At 35.7% G+C, this 17,105-nt stretch overlaps 1 protein-coding gene across 1 annotated transcript; it reads right to left on the reverse strand.

Annotated features, from left to right (window-relative positions):
- Positions 1-487: 487 nt before the first annotated feature.
- On the reverse strand, positions 488-12,050 carry LOC110443726 (ceramide kinase-like). Its single transcript, XM_021488102.1, has 12 exons — positions 11,862-12,050; positions 11,027-11,248; positions 9,709-9,837; positions 8,628-8,691; positions 7,990-8,135; positions 7,210-7,284; positions 6,353-6,499; positions 5,873-5,942; positions 5,450-5,481; positions 4,257-4,411; positions 3,494-3,645; positions 488-2,394 (listed from the first exon to the last, which is right to left on the reverse strand). The coding sequence occupies exons 1-12, from the start codon at positions 11,953-11,955 to the stop codon at positions 2,280-2,282; spliced, it is 1,401 nt and encodes a 466-aa protein (XP_021343777.1). The 5' UTR covers positions 11,956-12,050; the 3' UTR covers positions 488-2,279.
- Between the last annotated feature and the right edge of the window lie 5,055 nt (positions 12,051-17,105).

Here is a 17,105-nt window from a genome sequence, read left to right on the forward strand (position 1 = left end):
TGTACATCGCATGTATATATATAGTACCTATAAATGGACAGTATAATTATTTAAATTATTATAAAGTACAAGATAAATAAATTATCGGAAGATGGATGGACAGCTCTTGTACAATTACCTCACCTAAGTGTACTGTGGCTATGGGAAAACAGATGAGGTGATAACATTTTCTTAGCATAATAACACATGGGGCTGAATAAAGAATATGTTAATTACCAAAACAAAAATACAGGCATACAATTTATATACAGTGGTGTAGTGATCAGGGGATGGACAAAACAATATGTGTAAACCTGGAAATAAACAAGTACTTTAATGTTATCAGTCAGTGTGAGAAAAAACACAATAACCTAAGGTTGGAATCTAGACCATTAGTTTTATATCACTTCTTTTGAACCTTGACTAGAACAAAAGACATCCATATAAACATCAACAACAAAGATATGAGTAATTGTATAATTTATTCTTGTAAATTTTATAAATTCATTTTCTAATTTCAAAACACATTTTTACTAATATAAAAAATACATTCTGTTAATTGGTAATACTAAAACAATTATTCTTTCATGAAATAAACGGATACATATTGATATAAAACAATTATGAATCAACACCTTATCATATACAAGCATTAAGTCTAGACATTCACACATGTAAAACATTCTAACATTTAAATGAAATTTCATGATGTGCTTAGTTAAGGGAATTCAAAATCAAGTTCTATGTTAAATACAACTCTTTTCTTTGAGCATATATAGCACCTTGAAGTGCGAGATGTCGAGAATATTAGAAATGTTTTTCTATTTTTTTTTTCTAATAACTTTATCATAGGTAACATTGACTTTAAGCCCAGAACCTTGAAATGTCAACTCAGTCGAGGTATTTTTTAGGAAGTTTCGCAAAAATCGCTTGGCTGATGACAGTTTTCTAAAACACTGTTAGGATAATGAACTCAACCTTAAGTATATAGAGAACCCTGGAACAGAACCTGTTCAAGGTATATTCATACCTATAACACTTGTATAAAAGTTTTTGAGAGATGAAATGGATGGAGTGACAAGAAGTGACAAGAGTGTTTTTCTCTAAAAACAATTCTGAAAATTAGACCATTTCATATTAGTGTATTTGGCAAGAAAGCAACGAAAAAAAGGACACATGCTACCTGGTAAATACATGTAATTGATATTTATCAATCAAATGATTTTAGAATACTAGAAGTCGTCCTATTCAAAATTTGTTTGATTGACAATACTGCTTCTTCTTATCATAAATGATGCATGTATTCTTGTGGCATTTCAAATCCTTTACTATTTATTTACTTTAATCATAAGAGATTTCTGAGTACCACAAATGATATTTTGTGATGTTGAACTTTTTGGAAGCATGTTTGCATTAGGTAGCATAACTCCTTAAAAGTAACATTTAGATTTAACCTTATTTTTTTTCAGTTCAATGGCATGCTTCGGAACTCGATGTTTCCAATTTATAGGGTAAGGAGAAAATCATTTGTAGCATATTGTGCTACATATACGATCACAGATATACTAAAGAAGGGTATTAATATGTGTAATATATCTTTACTTAATTGTTATACGTGTAATCTATTGCAACATAGATTTTCTAGACGAATATTTTTAATACAATAAAGTCTATTTATTTTATAGTAAAACCTGCCTGATACAATTTCTTAATTTTTCCAACATATCCTGTCATATCAGACATAAAGGTTTATACCATTCCTTGTATAATATACTACCAAACTGTATTTTGGCATCCTGTCTTATATAACAATTTCTGTACTTTAAATTATACTTGGTCATACATTTTAGCCAAGTTGCAGTTACATACATGTTGTTTCTTAATACAGTCATGCGGCCTCTTTGATACAGCTGTTACAAAGTCGGATGTATTAATATCAGCCAGTGTCATGTATTTTCTAAAAAAAACACCACCAATTGTTGAGCTGATTAAGATTGTCCCAATATGTTAAAAATATCCTTTGTTTCAAAATTGCAATATATTTCTGTTATAAGAAAGTTTTGGACTATACCCAGCTGCATTTATAAAGTCATGTTTTGTCATTTGAAATTTTCATGATTTTTCCTAACAAACTATTGGGATGTGTTGACATTTTTATGTTGATGAATCAATTCAAAGCAAGTCAATAGTGTTATGTCTGGATTATATGGTACTTGGTAAATCGGTGTGTGGAGCAATGCCAACATCTAGTTTCACTTTGGTCCTCACAGTCACTGGTGTGTTTTCTCTCTCAAACCTCTTCAGGTGCCGGCAGCACTATCAGGTGACGGCGCTGAGGTCGATGTACGAGGAGGTGAAACGGAATCGGGGTACAGATGTAGAGATGAATAAACACTGACTGCATTGGGTAGTGACCTGTCAAAACAGCAAAACCAATTTTATTTGCATGTTAACATGACTGAAACACACAGGACGGTAATTCATCTGGTGTAAAGCCATTAGAAAGTTTTAAATATCAAATTTAGGAGTCTATATAATAGTCAAAATAGTTATAACAAAATCAGCACACTCCTATGTTCAATATGTTTGCATTATAGCAAGACTGATTAGTAGGATTAGTGACTCAGAAGTTCTGATGGTTAGAGCATCTGTCCAGAATTAGGAGATCTCGCAGTTCTATCAGTAGTGTGACCCGACCCCACCACGTTTTTCTCTCCATACGGTGGTGCCTGTATTGACCAATGGCCGTGCAAACTTGCCAACAGAACACATGAACCTGGGTTGTAATTACTTGTATGATTCTTCGGGTTTAGTGACTTTAACTCATTCACCCCTGAAATTTCATAATGAACTATTCTAACCTTTGAATTGGAAGAGTTCAAACATGTCTTCATGGGTGAATGAGTTAATAGAAAGGGTTGAGACTGGGTATTGTTTTCTCTGGTGATTGTCTGTTATCAAAGCTCCGAGATCCTTGATTTGAATCCGGATTATCCCAGGTTCTGTTTTATCTTGCTGTCTTGTTATGCAATCATAATTATTAATCACACATAGCTGTAAACACACTGCTAAAAGTTGATGATTTCTTTAATTAATATGTTTCATGACAGCATGTCTTCATGGTTATATAATTTATCTTCATTCTTGCACAGGTCAGTTATAAGTCTTTATCATTGAGGCATCAACTAATGTTCAAGGCCCCTTTCGCGTTATCGGTTCTACCGTTTGTCTGTTTTTAAATGTAACATTTTCGAGTATAAATCCGGAGGGACCTGACAATGTTGATGCAGGCCTTATTTGCAAGTCTTTGTCAAGGTGTGCCTGAAAGCAGCTTCAGATTACTAGGTCCGGCCACCAACCGGTCCAACCGTTTGGATCGGGATAAACAAATGAGACCCTAAATACCCTATTCACGTTTTTGCATGCACCCATGATTCACATCCACGCGTGTACTATAGTATATAAACTCTGTTAGAATTACCTGTTTACAGCTTCTGAGACTGGAAATACTTACGTCATAGTCACATCCGCCTGTTTCATCGTGTGTATTTCGCCATCAATGTTCATGAGGTAATTGAGGAAGTTCTTGTCACCCAAATCCTTTGGCTTGACCTTTATTCTGATCCTGGAAGGCTGCCGTAATGTTATTGTAGGGATTTCCCCTTCCTTAAAATGGACAAGTTCAATTGATTACATTACAATTACATTTCAACATATTGTATTCGCCCTACATTTGTAATACATGTACTGCACCTATCCCTATCATTCGTTTTGGTCTGAGCATCTAATCACTGACTAAATTGAAAACATGTGTCTATTGATTATGGCTACGTTTTAAAACGAATTTTAGATTGTTTTGCAATTTTTATTCCCCCCCCCCCCCCCCCACCCCAAAAAGTGCCCTGGATATTTTGCTGGTCAAATAATGTCCAGACACACTGGTAGGTCAGTTAATAAGTAAAGTGTGCTTATAATTTGTATTCTAAAGATCTAGCTTTTGATATCTTTGGTTGTATATGATAAATGGCTGATGTCAGAAGCAATCTTACGGAACAAACATAATACATAACAGTTAAACCTGATGAATATCAATATTCCCCAACAGGACAATGAAGAAATATAGTCAAACCTGTATTAATAGATGCCCTTGGGAGGTCCAAACGTTCTCTCTAAATATATAATGCAGATGGGCTCTTATGTAATAGTGTTTTTTGTCTTTGTTTTTGACTGAATAACATATACACATGTATGTATATATGTATTCTTATTTAACATACCTGTAACATCTCTCTGTTAACCATTTTGCCCATCAAACGAATAAAATCTAATCTGGAAAATTGACGAAATACAATAACCATCCATGTTCCTTTAGCTTGTCCAAATACTTCCGCAGGGAAGAACGACACATTGCTGAACTCCCCGTCCATTTTTTCTGCAAAATATCAAACAAATGATGTAATAAGCTGCAAGTCATTAACATGAATTTAATTCAGCCAGACCGACAACATAGTAGAAAAACAATTACTGTTATGATGACCAGTCAATAAAGCTATGGTCATTTTATTTATGATAGTCATTTTAGGTGTATGTAACTGTGCTACTTAAAATCGATCCTGATCCCAAGGCCCACTATATAACCATATTTACCAAATATTTTTGCTAGACATAAGGAAATGAATATATCACTGATGCCTTGGTTGATTTAGGAGAGTGGACCCAGCTGACAAGACCCTGTGTAGTAACATTCCCATTTTATAACTATGGCTGATCATGAGATTCCCACCCTAAAAACAATTACATTTTATTCATGCTACTATAATCGGCCAAAAGGTCTCTTCTTACCCCAGGGGACTTAGTCCTTGAGTCATGGCATGACAACCGTCAAGACTTCCATAGATACAATTGCTAGCCATTAAGGCATAAATACAGTCATGCTACCAGAAACGGCACAAATGTTTGCTCTTCCAGAGTCTCGGGGATAAAGCCTAGGACTATGCCTTGGAAACAGATCGGCACAGTGAGATAAATAAACTTATGCTACCATGATTGCTTCTGGGTCCTGCTGGCCAAGTGTGGTCCTAAGATAATACATTGGAAACTGTTAGGATTCCTACCCTATAACAATATAATTGATTGTTTGACATGAAAAGATGAAAACATGGTGCTATCAGGACTGGGTCATAACATACATGCACCCTCTAAACATATTACCTGGTATACAGATCTCAACCAAGTTTGCTATGAAGCGTGCTTGTGACCTAGAAATCAACAGTTGGAAGAATTCAGCTTGTTTATTGGCTAACCGAGGTTCAGATAACAATGAAAACAGATAATGAGTTCCAGCTTAATAGTCCTCTTGTTTCATGTTATGACACAGAAAAAAATATCCTTTAACTATTATCTCGCCCACATATTTCCTCACATAGATACTTGCTCAAGGTCCAGGTATATTTCATGCAGATTTAGTTACCTTCTTTTTCACTGTCCTCTTGATTGAGTTGGCTGCAAATATCAAATAAAATGATAAGGTGCTTGCTTACACATAAGTTTCATTCTACAGCAAAAACTGAAATGACATAGCCATCCCCCGTGCTACTAATTCTAAACGGAGAAGTCTTTTTATCAACTGCAGCGTTCATTCAAACCTGCCAGTTGTTTACACAGCTATACAAACAGTCTATAATACATTAACAAAATTACCCTTATTAAATTCCTATTAATTACAAAGCTATATTTGTACCGAGTTGTATATATAATACCGTTATATACCTGTCAGTCAGTACAAATTACAGTTACAGATATACAGAGGTTTATATATAATACTTGTATAAACATATCAGTCAGTATCAATTCAACAGCTACAGATACACGTGTCTATAATACTTCTACAAACCTGCCAGTCAGGGTTATCTCAGCATTGAAGAGTCTATGAGTTTTCAACATGATCATGTATAATGACATGACTGCAATAACAATTTTACAGCAATTTATATATATGAAACAGTAAAGAAAAAAAATGATCAGACCAGAACTTAAACTTACAACCTCTAAACTTTTCATGGGGGAAATGTAGCAATCATTTCACGTAGTTAAGACAACTCAAAGTGAGATGAGCAAATCACAACAATATCGATAACATTCTTTTTCAAATCATGAAATTTCTCAATTTTTGACAGTAAAATTATCTCACCTAGTAAGTTGAGATTTGCCAATGACATGTATCTTTTATACCCATATAAGGAATAAAATGTATCTAATTTTGCATAAATTGCTTTTTTTTAAATTAACAATGTTAGGTTTGTGACTAAAATTTATCCTATTTAACGAGTAATACTTGTTCTCAACTAAAAATACTACATAGTAGCATATTTACCTGGATAACGAGCTCTCCTCATCCAGCGTTTCTGGTCCGTGAAATACATTATGTCTCCAAATAGGCCGTAGGCGGTCACCACAGAGCCGTACCCTATCAACTCATCTGCACTGTAATCAGCCACTAAGGGAATCTTGCAGGTGTTTCCTGTGTGTTATAACAATCATATTTTGATAAAATAGCAACCAAGTCATACAAAATAATCATGTAAGAAACAATATTTATGTTGAAGAATGTAATAATGTACAAATCATATGTGAGTCAAATTATATCAGGTCAGATGAAATATGTTGCTGTTAATGTAAAGCGCTTATATATATAAAAAAAACTACTAGAAAAAAGTTCAAAAGCCCACATGAAAATATGATTACATTGAAAGTTTAGTAATTTAAAAGTGTCATTACCATTCAATTATAGGATACAACCCATGTGGGAGCTGCCATAGTAGCTCTGTATACTTTGTTTGATACAATATTTAAAATCACTAAACAATGAGCGTAATATTGTTTTGTCTTTCAGAAATACACCTGGTATAATGCACTAAACACCTTTGCTAAAACTTGTTTCCTGATTTTTTAATTAAATATTTACAGAGAATCTGCCCTCCTCCATCTAGATTACTCTTGGGAAATAAAACTAGACCTTATGCAACTCCATTCGAGTTTCCCCCTGTCCAAATATAATGATTCTGGGCCTTCATAGTTTTCAACGAGAAATCATTACTGGTTAAATAAACAGATTGCAACATACACTGTGATAACAAGTGCACATGACCTAGTGGACCAAGCAGAATGAAAATGTAATTGTCATTTTATATGATGGGCAAGCCTTCGTTCATGCATGTTGTAACTTTGTACCTTTGATGATGTGGAGGGCGGCAGTGACAACGTCATAATTTCCGTATTCAGCTGATGATATACCATTTCCTGTTCCTGCAACAAAACAAGGTCAGAAGCCCAAATTTTAATATAGTTGTAAGGATATATGTACAAGGTGTTTATGTGATAGTATCTTTTCTCTGTGTCCAAAATCACTGAGGATCTGCAAGCTTTCAAGTGATGTGTTCATTACTCAATTATCACCTGAGTATATCACACCTACTTGACAACAGGTACTTACCTGAGGTTATCATACCTACATGACAACAGGTACTAACCTGAGGTTATCATACCTACTAGACAACAGGTTCTCGCCTGAGGTAATCAGACCTACTAGACAACAGGTACTCACCTGAGTGTATCACACCTACTAGACAACATGTTCTCGCCTGAGGTTATCACACCTACTAGACAACAGGTACTCACCTGATAATATTGCATATACTTCACAATTGGTACTCAACTGAAGGTTTTACATCTACTAGACAACAGTTTCTCGCCTGAGGTTATCACACCTACTAGACAACAGGTACTCACCTGAGTGTATCACACCTACTAGACAACAGGTTTTCGCCTGAGGTTATCAAACCTACTAGACAACAGGTACTCACCTGAGTGTATCACACCTACTAGACAACAGGTTCTCGCCTGAGATTATCACACCTACTACACAACATGTACTCACCTGATAATATTGCATATACTTGACAACTGGTACTCCACTGAAGGTATTATACCTACTAGGCAACCAATACTCACCCGAGGGTATTATGCCCATTGGTATGGTACAAGGAATAAAAGGTCCATTTATATCATTGAAGTTGGCTCCTGCCTTGTCATGGGAAATCCTAAGTAGTCTGTTAAGCACCTCAGAAAATGAGCCATCTCCTCCAAAAATTACTATACTGAAATAAAAAGAAATATTCGACATACTTGGTTATATATATTTTCACAAAAAGAGGCGATCACATATTTTAAGGATATTCCATGAACTCATTTTGAAACCTAAAGAAAATAAAAAATATCATAAACAACAAATTAAATTATTAATCATTATATATATATACATAAATATCAATCTAACAAAACAGAAAATGTTAACAATTTAGACACATTCAAATTTAATCAACTAAAGCTTAACAAAACAAAACATTACATGCCTCAATTTTCAATTTTCATGGTCAAGCCGATGCTAGTCTGTTTCTTATTAATGTACTAAGATGAAGTTTGCTGATATTTTGTAAATTACTCCGACCATAAGTGTGGGGGATCCTTGACTTTTAAGAGCATTCAGCTAAGTTATTTGTTAACTAGGAGCTCACAGATCAAAGTAATGTTTGTAAGTAATTGTCATTAACGTAGTATTTAGATACAATACAGGAGCATAGGGAACATACCCGTCCACAGTTGAAAAATCGTACTCTGTTACCATCTCCTCAAAGTGTTTCGCTCTTTCTGATACTAGAATAAAGAATTACATTATTTCAAATATGTTAGTAACTTAATATTTCCAACAACTGACACCATCAATTTAACTATATTCCACACTGATGTTTTCTCTTATAATGATGTCTAACTTTAAGACTTTGATCTATCGCTTTGGGAAGTTTTGTGCGAACATTTTTTGTGTGTTGATAGAACAAAATTTAACATAGTTGTCAAATCATTAAGGTGCAACATATTAAGGTAAAAGGTATAAGTTCAAATATATTATTACCATTAACACTTTAATGAAATGTTTAAATCCTTTTTATACAAAAAATATACCTAAATCATCAGTTGCAATGCATTTTTCCAGAATTATTTATAAATTTGTTCATAATTTGAAAATAGAAATAAGAAAAAAAAATAGAGGTCCAACTCATAGGGCCTAATTACACTGCAAATCCTACAGATCATCAATGGTGCTAACCAGTAATTACAAATGCACAGCATCAAAATGAGAGCCTGACTTATGGGCTGCAAGGTCTACAGGAAAAACAAAGTACCTAACTCTGAGTCAGGAAAATCTACTTTTGGTTGATTCGTCTTATATAGAAGAAAAGTGCTACTCAAAGTGGCACTTTTCTTCATAACTATAATGTAAATGGGGATTTTGATCACTCAAGGTCAAACATGTCGTCAGTGTGCATCTGACCACCTAAAGTCAGGAGTGCTTCCCAAAACACGGCACCTCTCATCAGTCATATTGAGTAACGCCAGTGTCCGGATGTGACTGAAGCAATAACAGTATTTTATTACTGCTGACCATTCCCTGGACTGCCTTTAATGTTTATATCCGTGTGCCAGAGAGAATCAGTCCTTGTGTGGCCTTGGCAGGAGTAGGAGCTCAGATACTCAGTTGTTTCGTCTGTTATTCATTGATAGAGCAATATTGAGGGTAACATATTACTAATAACGAAATAACTAATTATGAACAATTATAACAGTGATACCCTATTTATTAGCTATAGCTTTATTAGACCACTAGTTTCCTACCTTTGACATCACAGGTGATTCCAGCGCGTTCAAACATTGGCAATATTCGTTTAGAGTTGCGTTGTCCGTATCTGCCGCCACTAATTGGGTTCACTAACACCAGGAAACGCTTGGGGCGCAGGTCACACACTGTCAGATATAAAATAATAAGTCAAACTACTCCTGCGTAAAAATCTTTTAGATACATAATATTGCCATCCCAGGATATTATCCAGCATACAAAACTAGGTAACTCTTGATAAAAAAGAAAGAATGCAGACTTTCAAATGATTGGGGTCATAGGTATATAGCTGTCAATCCTCCCTCATTTTGACCAAAATTTACCAATCTCCCTCAAAACTCACAAAAACTCAACATCTTCATCATGTGGTCAAATGAATTCCTAGCTACTGCAGGTAGAGAGTAATGATCATAATAGGTTTTTCGTAATCAAATGAATGCTTTTTAGAGTTATTTTGAAAAATAAAAAAGTGAAAAAATAAGATGTTCTTTGTACCTGTGTTACTAATTCAGTAACTCTAGGTAATTTGTGACCATAACACCGTATTGGAGATATGCTCAGGACAAAACAAATTACTAGTTAATTATATCCAGAAAATAATAGAGTAGATATAGATAGCCATTTAATTTTTGTTTTTCAAAAAGTTTCAATATTATTTTTAAATGTTGGATAAAACTAGTTGCTATCTAGTCATAATTGCAGATAATCTAGATTGTGCATATGTGAGATTAATTAGGGGGTATATATGTAGTAGGAAGAAATAGTAAATAGAATATGTGCGTTTGTTACGACTCGAACCCGGATCACAGACTTTCTTATTTGATGCTCTACTGCATTGCTAAAGGAAAATTCCCTGTAGCTGAGGCTTAAGTAAGGTGACTATTGCACTATGTACAATTCTTATTACAACATTGTAAAGTGACTAGAACGATTGATGTGGGGTTTAGCAGGAAAGTATTAATTTTGTCTTCATTATAACTAAAATTACTGCTACCCCTCAGGGTTTAGAATCTGTTAACAGACATTTGAGACCTGTGTGGTTGGAGGGGGTATAGTTTCCCCGGTGCTTACCTGTGGGAATAATTAATCAAAACATATTATGGAATGTTCAGGGATTGGACTGACATTCCTGCAAGAACCATGGAGCTGCTAGGCTGCCCCCTACGTAGATTCCATGAACTTGTTACATAGCCAAGTAAGCATGCCAGATGTCTCCATGGACCGGCAGAAGCTGGAAGCGGTTGAGGGCTTTATACTGTACTTTAAGAACCTGCTCCTTAGCTACATACATATACAACTCAGACCTACTGTACTTACCTTTCTGGAAGTGTAACTGTAGATCTGAGATGAATTGCTGACACTCCAACACCTGTCCAGTTATACACAACGTGGCCTGTTTCCATATCAACTTCTTCCGTGTGATGTAGTGTACCTTACCCAGCCATTTTGGTTTTGCAGATTTTGATTGGTCAGTGGAGGCATTCAGCGCAACGTCATTTTTCTCAATTACTATGACGTCATCTAATGCTATGGTGGATTCTAAACATTATACAATATGGTTTAGATATTATTTTATTGTCCTCTAAATGATAAGCGATAAGAGCTAACGTTATACATGTATTTTACAAGCACTTTAAATAAATCACATATTTCCTATAAGATTGAAAATCACTTACAAACTATAAACACCATGAAATGAAGACATTACTTGTATCATGTGTTGCAACATTATATTGAAATTGGGAAAGTAACATAAATTCAATCAAACATGTCATGATGATGAGTAATCAGAAACATTAATTAAATGTCAATTGACATCATCTAGGTGTTTAGGACACTTAAGCAATAAGCACCACCTTAAGTCTGTCTAGCATTTATCCCAAGAAATATTTATAATGTGTATATATTCTATGTCAATTGGTCGAACCATATATACAGTACCTTAGGTTTATTGATATATACATCATTAATTGCGTGTTTTCATAACATGTGTACACGATTACGCCCCGTGCGTCAAACAGTGAATAAAACTCGTCACTTTTATTTCGCTCCGTGAGAGGTTGAGATGTAGACCGAATTTTACTGACTAGATCAATTGGTATGTGATACTGTATACATGTTAAGTGTACGTAAATGTTGTTACAATTCATACCTTTCGGTTTCCGGCCCTGAATAACAATCCGAAGCTCCTGTTCGCTGACAGTGCACTCTGCAATCTTACCATCAACAATCAGAACATTCCGCATTGTTATTTACATGTATTCTGTGTCAAATACGAAACCATTTGTTCCTAGCTAGTAGGAGATAGGCCGTTTTGGAGCTATTTATAAAAACGTGAACTGGGGAAAACACCACATTCATGAATGATTAAAGATCCTTGCGCGGTGTAATCTCGGTCATTTTGTCGCCATTAACGTAATGAAATGTTCATCCTCTAGGCCTATCGATTTTCAATCCTCAGTTGTCTGTGATTACCTTACTCTATATAATCTGAGCACTCCCGTAATATTGAAATGTTTTATGGGCATGTAGCGCTCATCTGCTATTCCATCTAAACTGCAGCTCCCCTCCGCATAATTAAGGAGGCTCCACCCATTCGCAAGTAACCAGTGGCATTCGTTGAAACTTTCCATTAAGGTTATGCAATTATGTAGTGATGATTTTATGAAAATGTAAGCATTCCGATAGACTGGGGATTTTTGGGAAAAAAATACCTAAAAAAGTGAGATTTCTTCAATTTTGTAGTGAGACGAGGAATAGTGATAAAGATAGTGCCGTCGCTCGGGCTCCCACTTTTCACACACCAACCCAGGTTCTTTGACTCCCCGCCAACGGTTCTCCTACCCTGAACGAGAAGGGTCAACGGCACTAGTTTGTAGTAGGACGAGGAATAGTGATAAAGATAGTGCCGTCGCTGGGGCTCGAATCTGCGACCATTAGCTCTACAGCTTGATGCTCTACCGCTGAGTTAAAGGAAAATTCCATACAGCTGACGCTTGTAAGGCAAACTAATCAATGCTCATCAGTTAGAATTTTAATGTTTTACATTTGTTTTGTTGTGTGGCGTTGTTCGGAAAAATAACAACGATAAAAAAGGTGAAAAGAATCATTGCTATTTAACCTACAAATGATTTATTTCTAATACATAATGTACTGTGTTATCCACTGAATAAACCCATGTCATATTCATTTGCGTATTAACCCATGTAACATGACATATCAGCCCTGTGATTGGATGTAATTAAAATATGCAATACAGCTGTTGCAAGTATCACTGCAATTGCACGCTCTGGTGAAAGGGTCATACCTCTATGGATGCACCTAAATCTCGTCTTCCAAACTCCAAATGTACGCTTAAAGACACACCTCGTTGCTTTGTGGGATGCATTATATTTCGCCTGTCACCTTGAGTTTAAGGATTTAACTTTGGAGTAAAATGCATGGTCTTACTCCATACACGCTGTCCCCCAAGAACCAGCTGAAATATCATTCGCCTTGAATGCATCACGCAGACCACAGTTATTCCAAATATAGGAGTCGTGAGTAGACACTGGCCACTTTGCAACCATATTCCGGAATTTGCTGTTAGCATCACAGATCCCCTAGATTTTCAAGGCATGATATCTTTTACAACAGACATGTAGATGTTCATCCTGGGATGGTGTATGAATCTGAGTTAAGCTTCAATCAACTTCGCCTTACACATTGGGAACTCCTCTGATGGCATAGAAATGTTGTTTCAACAGTGATGGTCCGTTCCGATCCATAGGAAAGTTGATGTAACTATCACTTTGACGTGCTTTTAGACACTACAGATTTTTTCCCCATCAGCCTCTTACTGTCAACATGTCAACAAGGACGGCTTATTAATCCGTTTTACGATAAGCATGACAATTTTATTTGTAAATAAAGTTCCTGGGATTTCGCAGATTATATTCAGACCGAATGCAGTAAGTATAACTCTTATATTACTTGTTTATTTGGCAATACATAGTGATGCCTTAATTCCACTTCAGTTTCTTCCGCATCCACGTCAGCCTGTTTCTTTTACCTGAAAATGCATAAAGAAAACCAGCTTATGGAGTTTACATGTCAAAGCTGATTCAAGAACCTATCTTAAGTAACGGAGTGCTCAGGTTAGATACGTCATGTTTCGCAGAAGCAAGTATTAGGTCATCATCATTATCAGGTTACAAACCAGAGGCCTTCGGTGTTCATATTGATAACAAAGAAATGTTCACCGTGTCTTAGACTGTAGCACGAGTTTCCTCCGGCCCGGGCACCAGACTTAGACCAGATATCTATCTATCAAAATGTCTAAGTCTGCTGTCAGGGCCAGAGGACACTCGGGCTACTTTGACAATTGGTGACACATATACTGTTTTGAATATGACCATAAGACAACATATGTATCGCATTAGAGACAGTCATTGTTAAGACATCGGAGAAAAACCAGTTTCTGTCTGTTGCTTTTTTGGGGTTTCATATTGTCTTTCACTTTGGTTTGGTGCATCTTCTGTTGCATTTGTTGTAATTTCTCATAGGCATTGAGTTGTGAATTTGGCCTTATGTGGCGACATTGTGTTAGTTTTTATATTGTGTTTTAACGCTTCAACGTGTAGCTTCTATCAATCAAACAATGTGGCCAAGCCTCGTGATCAGGAAAGACTCAAATCTGAATGTTGTCCAATAAAACGATACTTTTTATGAATTGATATTTTTTTTTTATATGAAATTGCCACTACAAATACCTCGTCCGAACAGTTGAACAAGACTGGTGGGAAACTGGTGATTTCTTCAAAAACATTAATGTTTAATATCATATTCGCCGATCATGCGTTTACAGAAGAAACAAGTTATGACGTGTAAGAACATTTATTTCAGCAAAGAACATAATTCAATCAATGGAGATACTTAAAGATTCTAGTCCCACTGCAAGTAAAACACTAGAGAATTCCATATTTAATAACTTTCATGAGGGTTGAGTTAGAAAGACAAAAGTTACTGTTTGGCCAGTAAACGACGCAATACCGAGCGTTCTATGTGGCTCCTCATATGAGATGCAGGACAAACTACAATAACAGTTTAAAGTCTTTATTATGTCGCAAATCAAACCTTTTTATTATATTAATGGATGTTTGCGTGAAAAATGGGCTTCGTTGCCTAGACTATGTTAACAATATCTTCTTTATTACATGTCGACTGTAAACGTACTCACTCAAACATGCACAAATCGAAATTATTGTCTTGTACAACACCACCAGTATTACCCCTTCATTCGTTGCTGTCTTATAAATATCCTGACCCGAAATCACACGAAGTTTACGAACCTTGTCCTAATTGTTTTTTCCACAGTAGAAGGTACAATGGCATAACTGACATGAAGAATACGTATTATATATCAGAAATAATAGTGTGGTCTTACAATAGCGTTATTTCGTAATGGAAATGATAAGCAAGCAATATTGCGTAATGGATTAAAGAATGCTTTAAACATTAGACAAAATTGACGGTAAGTTCATTATATGAATAAAATTTGTTAGACATATCCCTTTAATCCACAATGTACCAAAACAACATTTTAGCGCATTTTTTTGCAAAATATTGCTTTATTGTAAAGTAGTTCCTACTTGCATAACGCGCTCTGCCCATCCAACATTTCTGGTCGGTGTAGTACATCATGTCTGTAAACAGGCCGTAGGCAGTTACCGCCGAGGAATACCCTAACAACTCGTAACTGCTGTACTCTGCCATTAAGGGAATCATTCGGGTGTTCCATTGAAGATAAAAAAAGTAATACAACAGCAAAAACCAATTTAATACTTAACAGTGTTTTTTATGATCGCTAAAATACCTCAGAGGGGAGTGTAAAGAGATATCTACTGTAAGAGTTTACCATAAAAACCTAGCTGCGGGAACCGTAGCTTCTAGGCCTGATCGTTTTAAAGAAAAAAACCAGAAAACCATCGGGCCTAGTAGCTACGGTTTCTTCAGCCACGTAAAAAAGTTGGCTGTTGCAGCATTGATAATCCAATCCCAGAAAATGAATATACATCTAAAAGTATTTATTTCCGTTCTCAGTTTAGTTTAGACATATTTTTATTCATGAAATGCAATAGGATTAGACAAACGTTAACAAATCTTATGGAGGCCCTTTTTCTAAAATAAGAGTTTGAGTAACGACACACATATTAGACCGTTGCGATAAAGGTCTATGAAGTTATTGTAGCCATTGATGAAGAGGAAAGACAGAAAAGAAAAGATCGACTTGGAAGAAACGATTTGATTAGAACTATCACTGTGTGAAGAATATTGACTGGGTAAACACAGAATCATAACAAAGACCACTGTGATCAACAGCTAAACATTTAATATTTCGTGGTTTTTTTTGATAGAAAACAACATAGTTATTCTGGATTTCAATCACGGCAATGCGTTTATTAGACAAAACATTGGACATGCAATCTGCTTTATCCACCATCTCGAATAGGACACAATACTTATAATAATAGGAAACTCCCTATTGCAGTTAGTTTCATGTAAATTAGACTTATAGGAGACCATCTATAACAAGAAACCACTTTAACCCTTTCACCCCTAGGTAACTTAAGTAGACACTACCATGCATTGATATGGATGATCGAGTCCATTATGGTCTACAGTGGTGAAAGGGGTTCAGGACTACCCGCAGATTGCCTCTGAATACAGAATTTACTTTAGAATTATTAGAGGGTATCGTATCGATGGGGCAATTTGTATTCACCTGAAGGTATCGTACCGATTGGTATGTTATTAGCAGTAGAGGGCCCAACCATATCATTTGTCATTTGCCAAAAAATACTATGCTGGAAATTGAGAAAAACGTGTTTGTGTAAAGCGGTTGGTATTTTGCGAGGGTTTTTCTTCGCTATTCTCACGGCCTAGACATTATCTGCGAAATCCCCTTTGATGATGTGTCGGTTTAAAGGTTAACGTCTGCATAAAAGGCCAAATGGGGACAGGTGCTAAGGGAGATAGCACCAACAAAAAGGAAGAGATAACAAATGTTGCCAAGTTGGCTTATTCAATGTCTCCTAAGCAAAAAAAACCCCACAAAACAAAACCCCGATTCTGCAAGTCGACTTCAACGAAGCCGGGAAAGCCGTAATTCCAAAACCCTCACATGGGAACGGATACCCTTGATGTGATGTATGTACCATATTTATGCTATTGTTATTTGTTTTATAAATGTGAATTCAATAGGTGATATTTACATTTGCTCTGCATCCTTCAATTGCAATGCATTTAGAAGGCAAATGCTATTGTGGACTATAACAACGTTATACAATTGTTTATGGCTATTTGTGGAACATTCAAAACTATCATCCCGAGGTAGGGAGAAGTCATGGGGGACTGT

This window comes from Mizuhopecten yessoensis, unplaced genomic scaffold (assembly GCF_002113885.1).
Source record: "Mizuhopecten yessoensis strain PY_sf001 unplaced genomic scaffold, ASM211388v2 scaffold716359, whole genome shotgun sequence".
Lineage (NCBI taxonomy): Eukaryota > Metazoa > Mollusca > Bivalvia > Pectinida > Pectinidae > Mizuhopecten > Mizuhopecten yessoensis.

Excerpts from the sequence above, each read along its gene's own strand:
- LOC110443726 (XM_021488102.1), bottom strand. The coding sequence starts at position 11,955 with ATGCGGAATGTTCTGATTGTTGATGGTAAGATTGCAGAGTGCACTGTC. Across the intron at positions 8,692-9,708 it reads AATCACCTGTGATGTCAAAG|TATCAGAAAGAGCGAAACAC; the intron begins GTAGGAAACTAG and ends TCTTTATTCTAG. Across the intron at positions 5,943-6,352 it reads GAGGAGAGCTCGTTATCCAG|TCATGTCATTATACATGATC; the intron begins GTAAATATGCTA and ends TTGTTATTGCAG.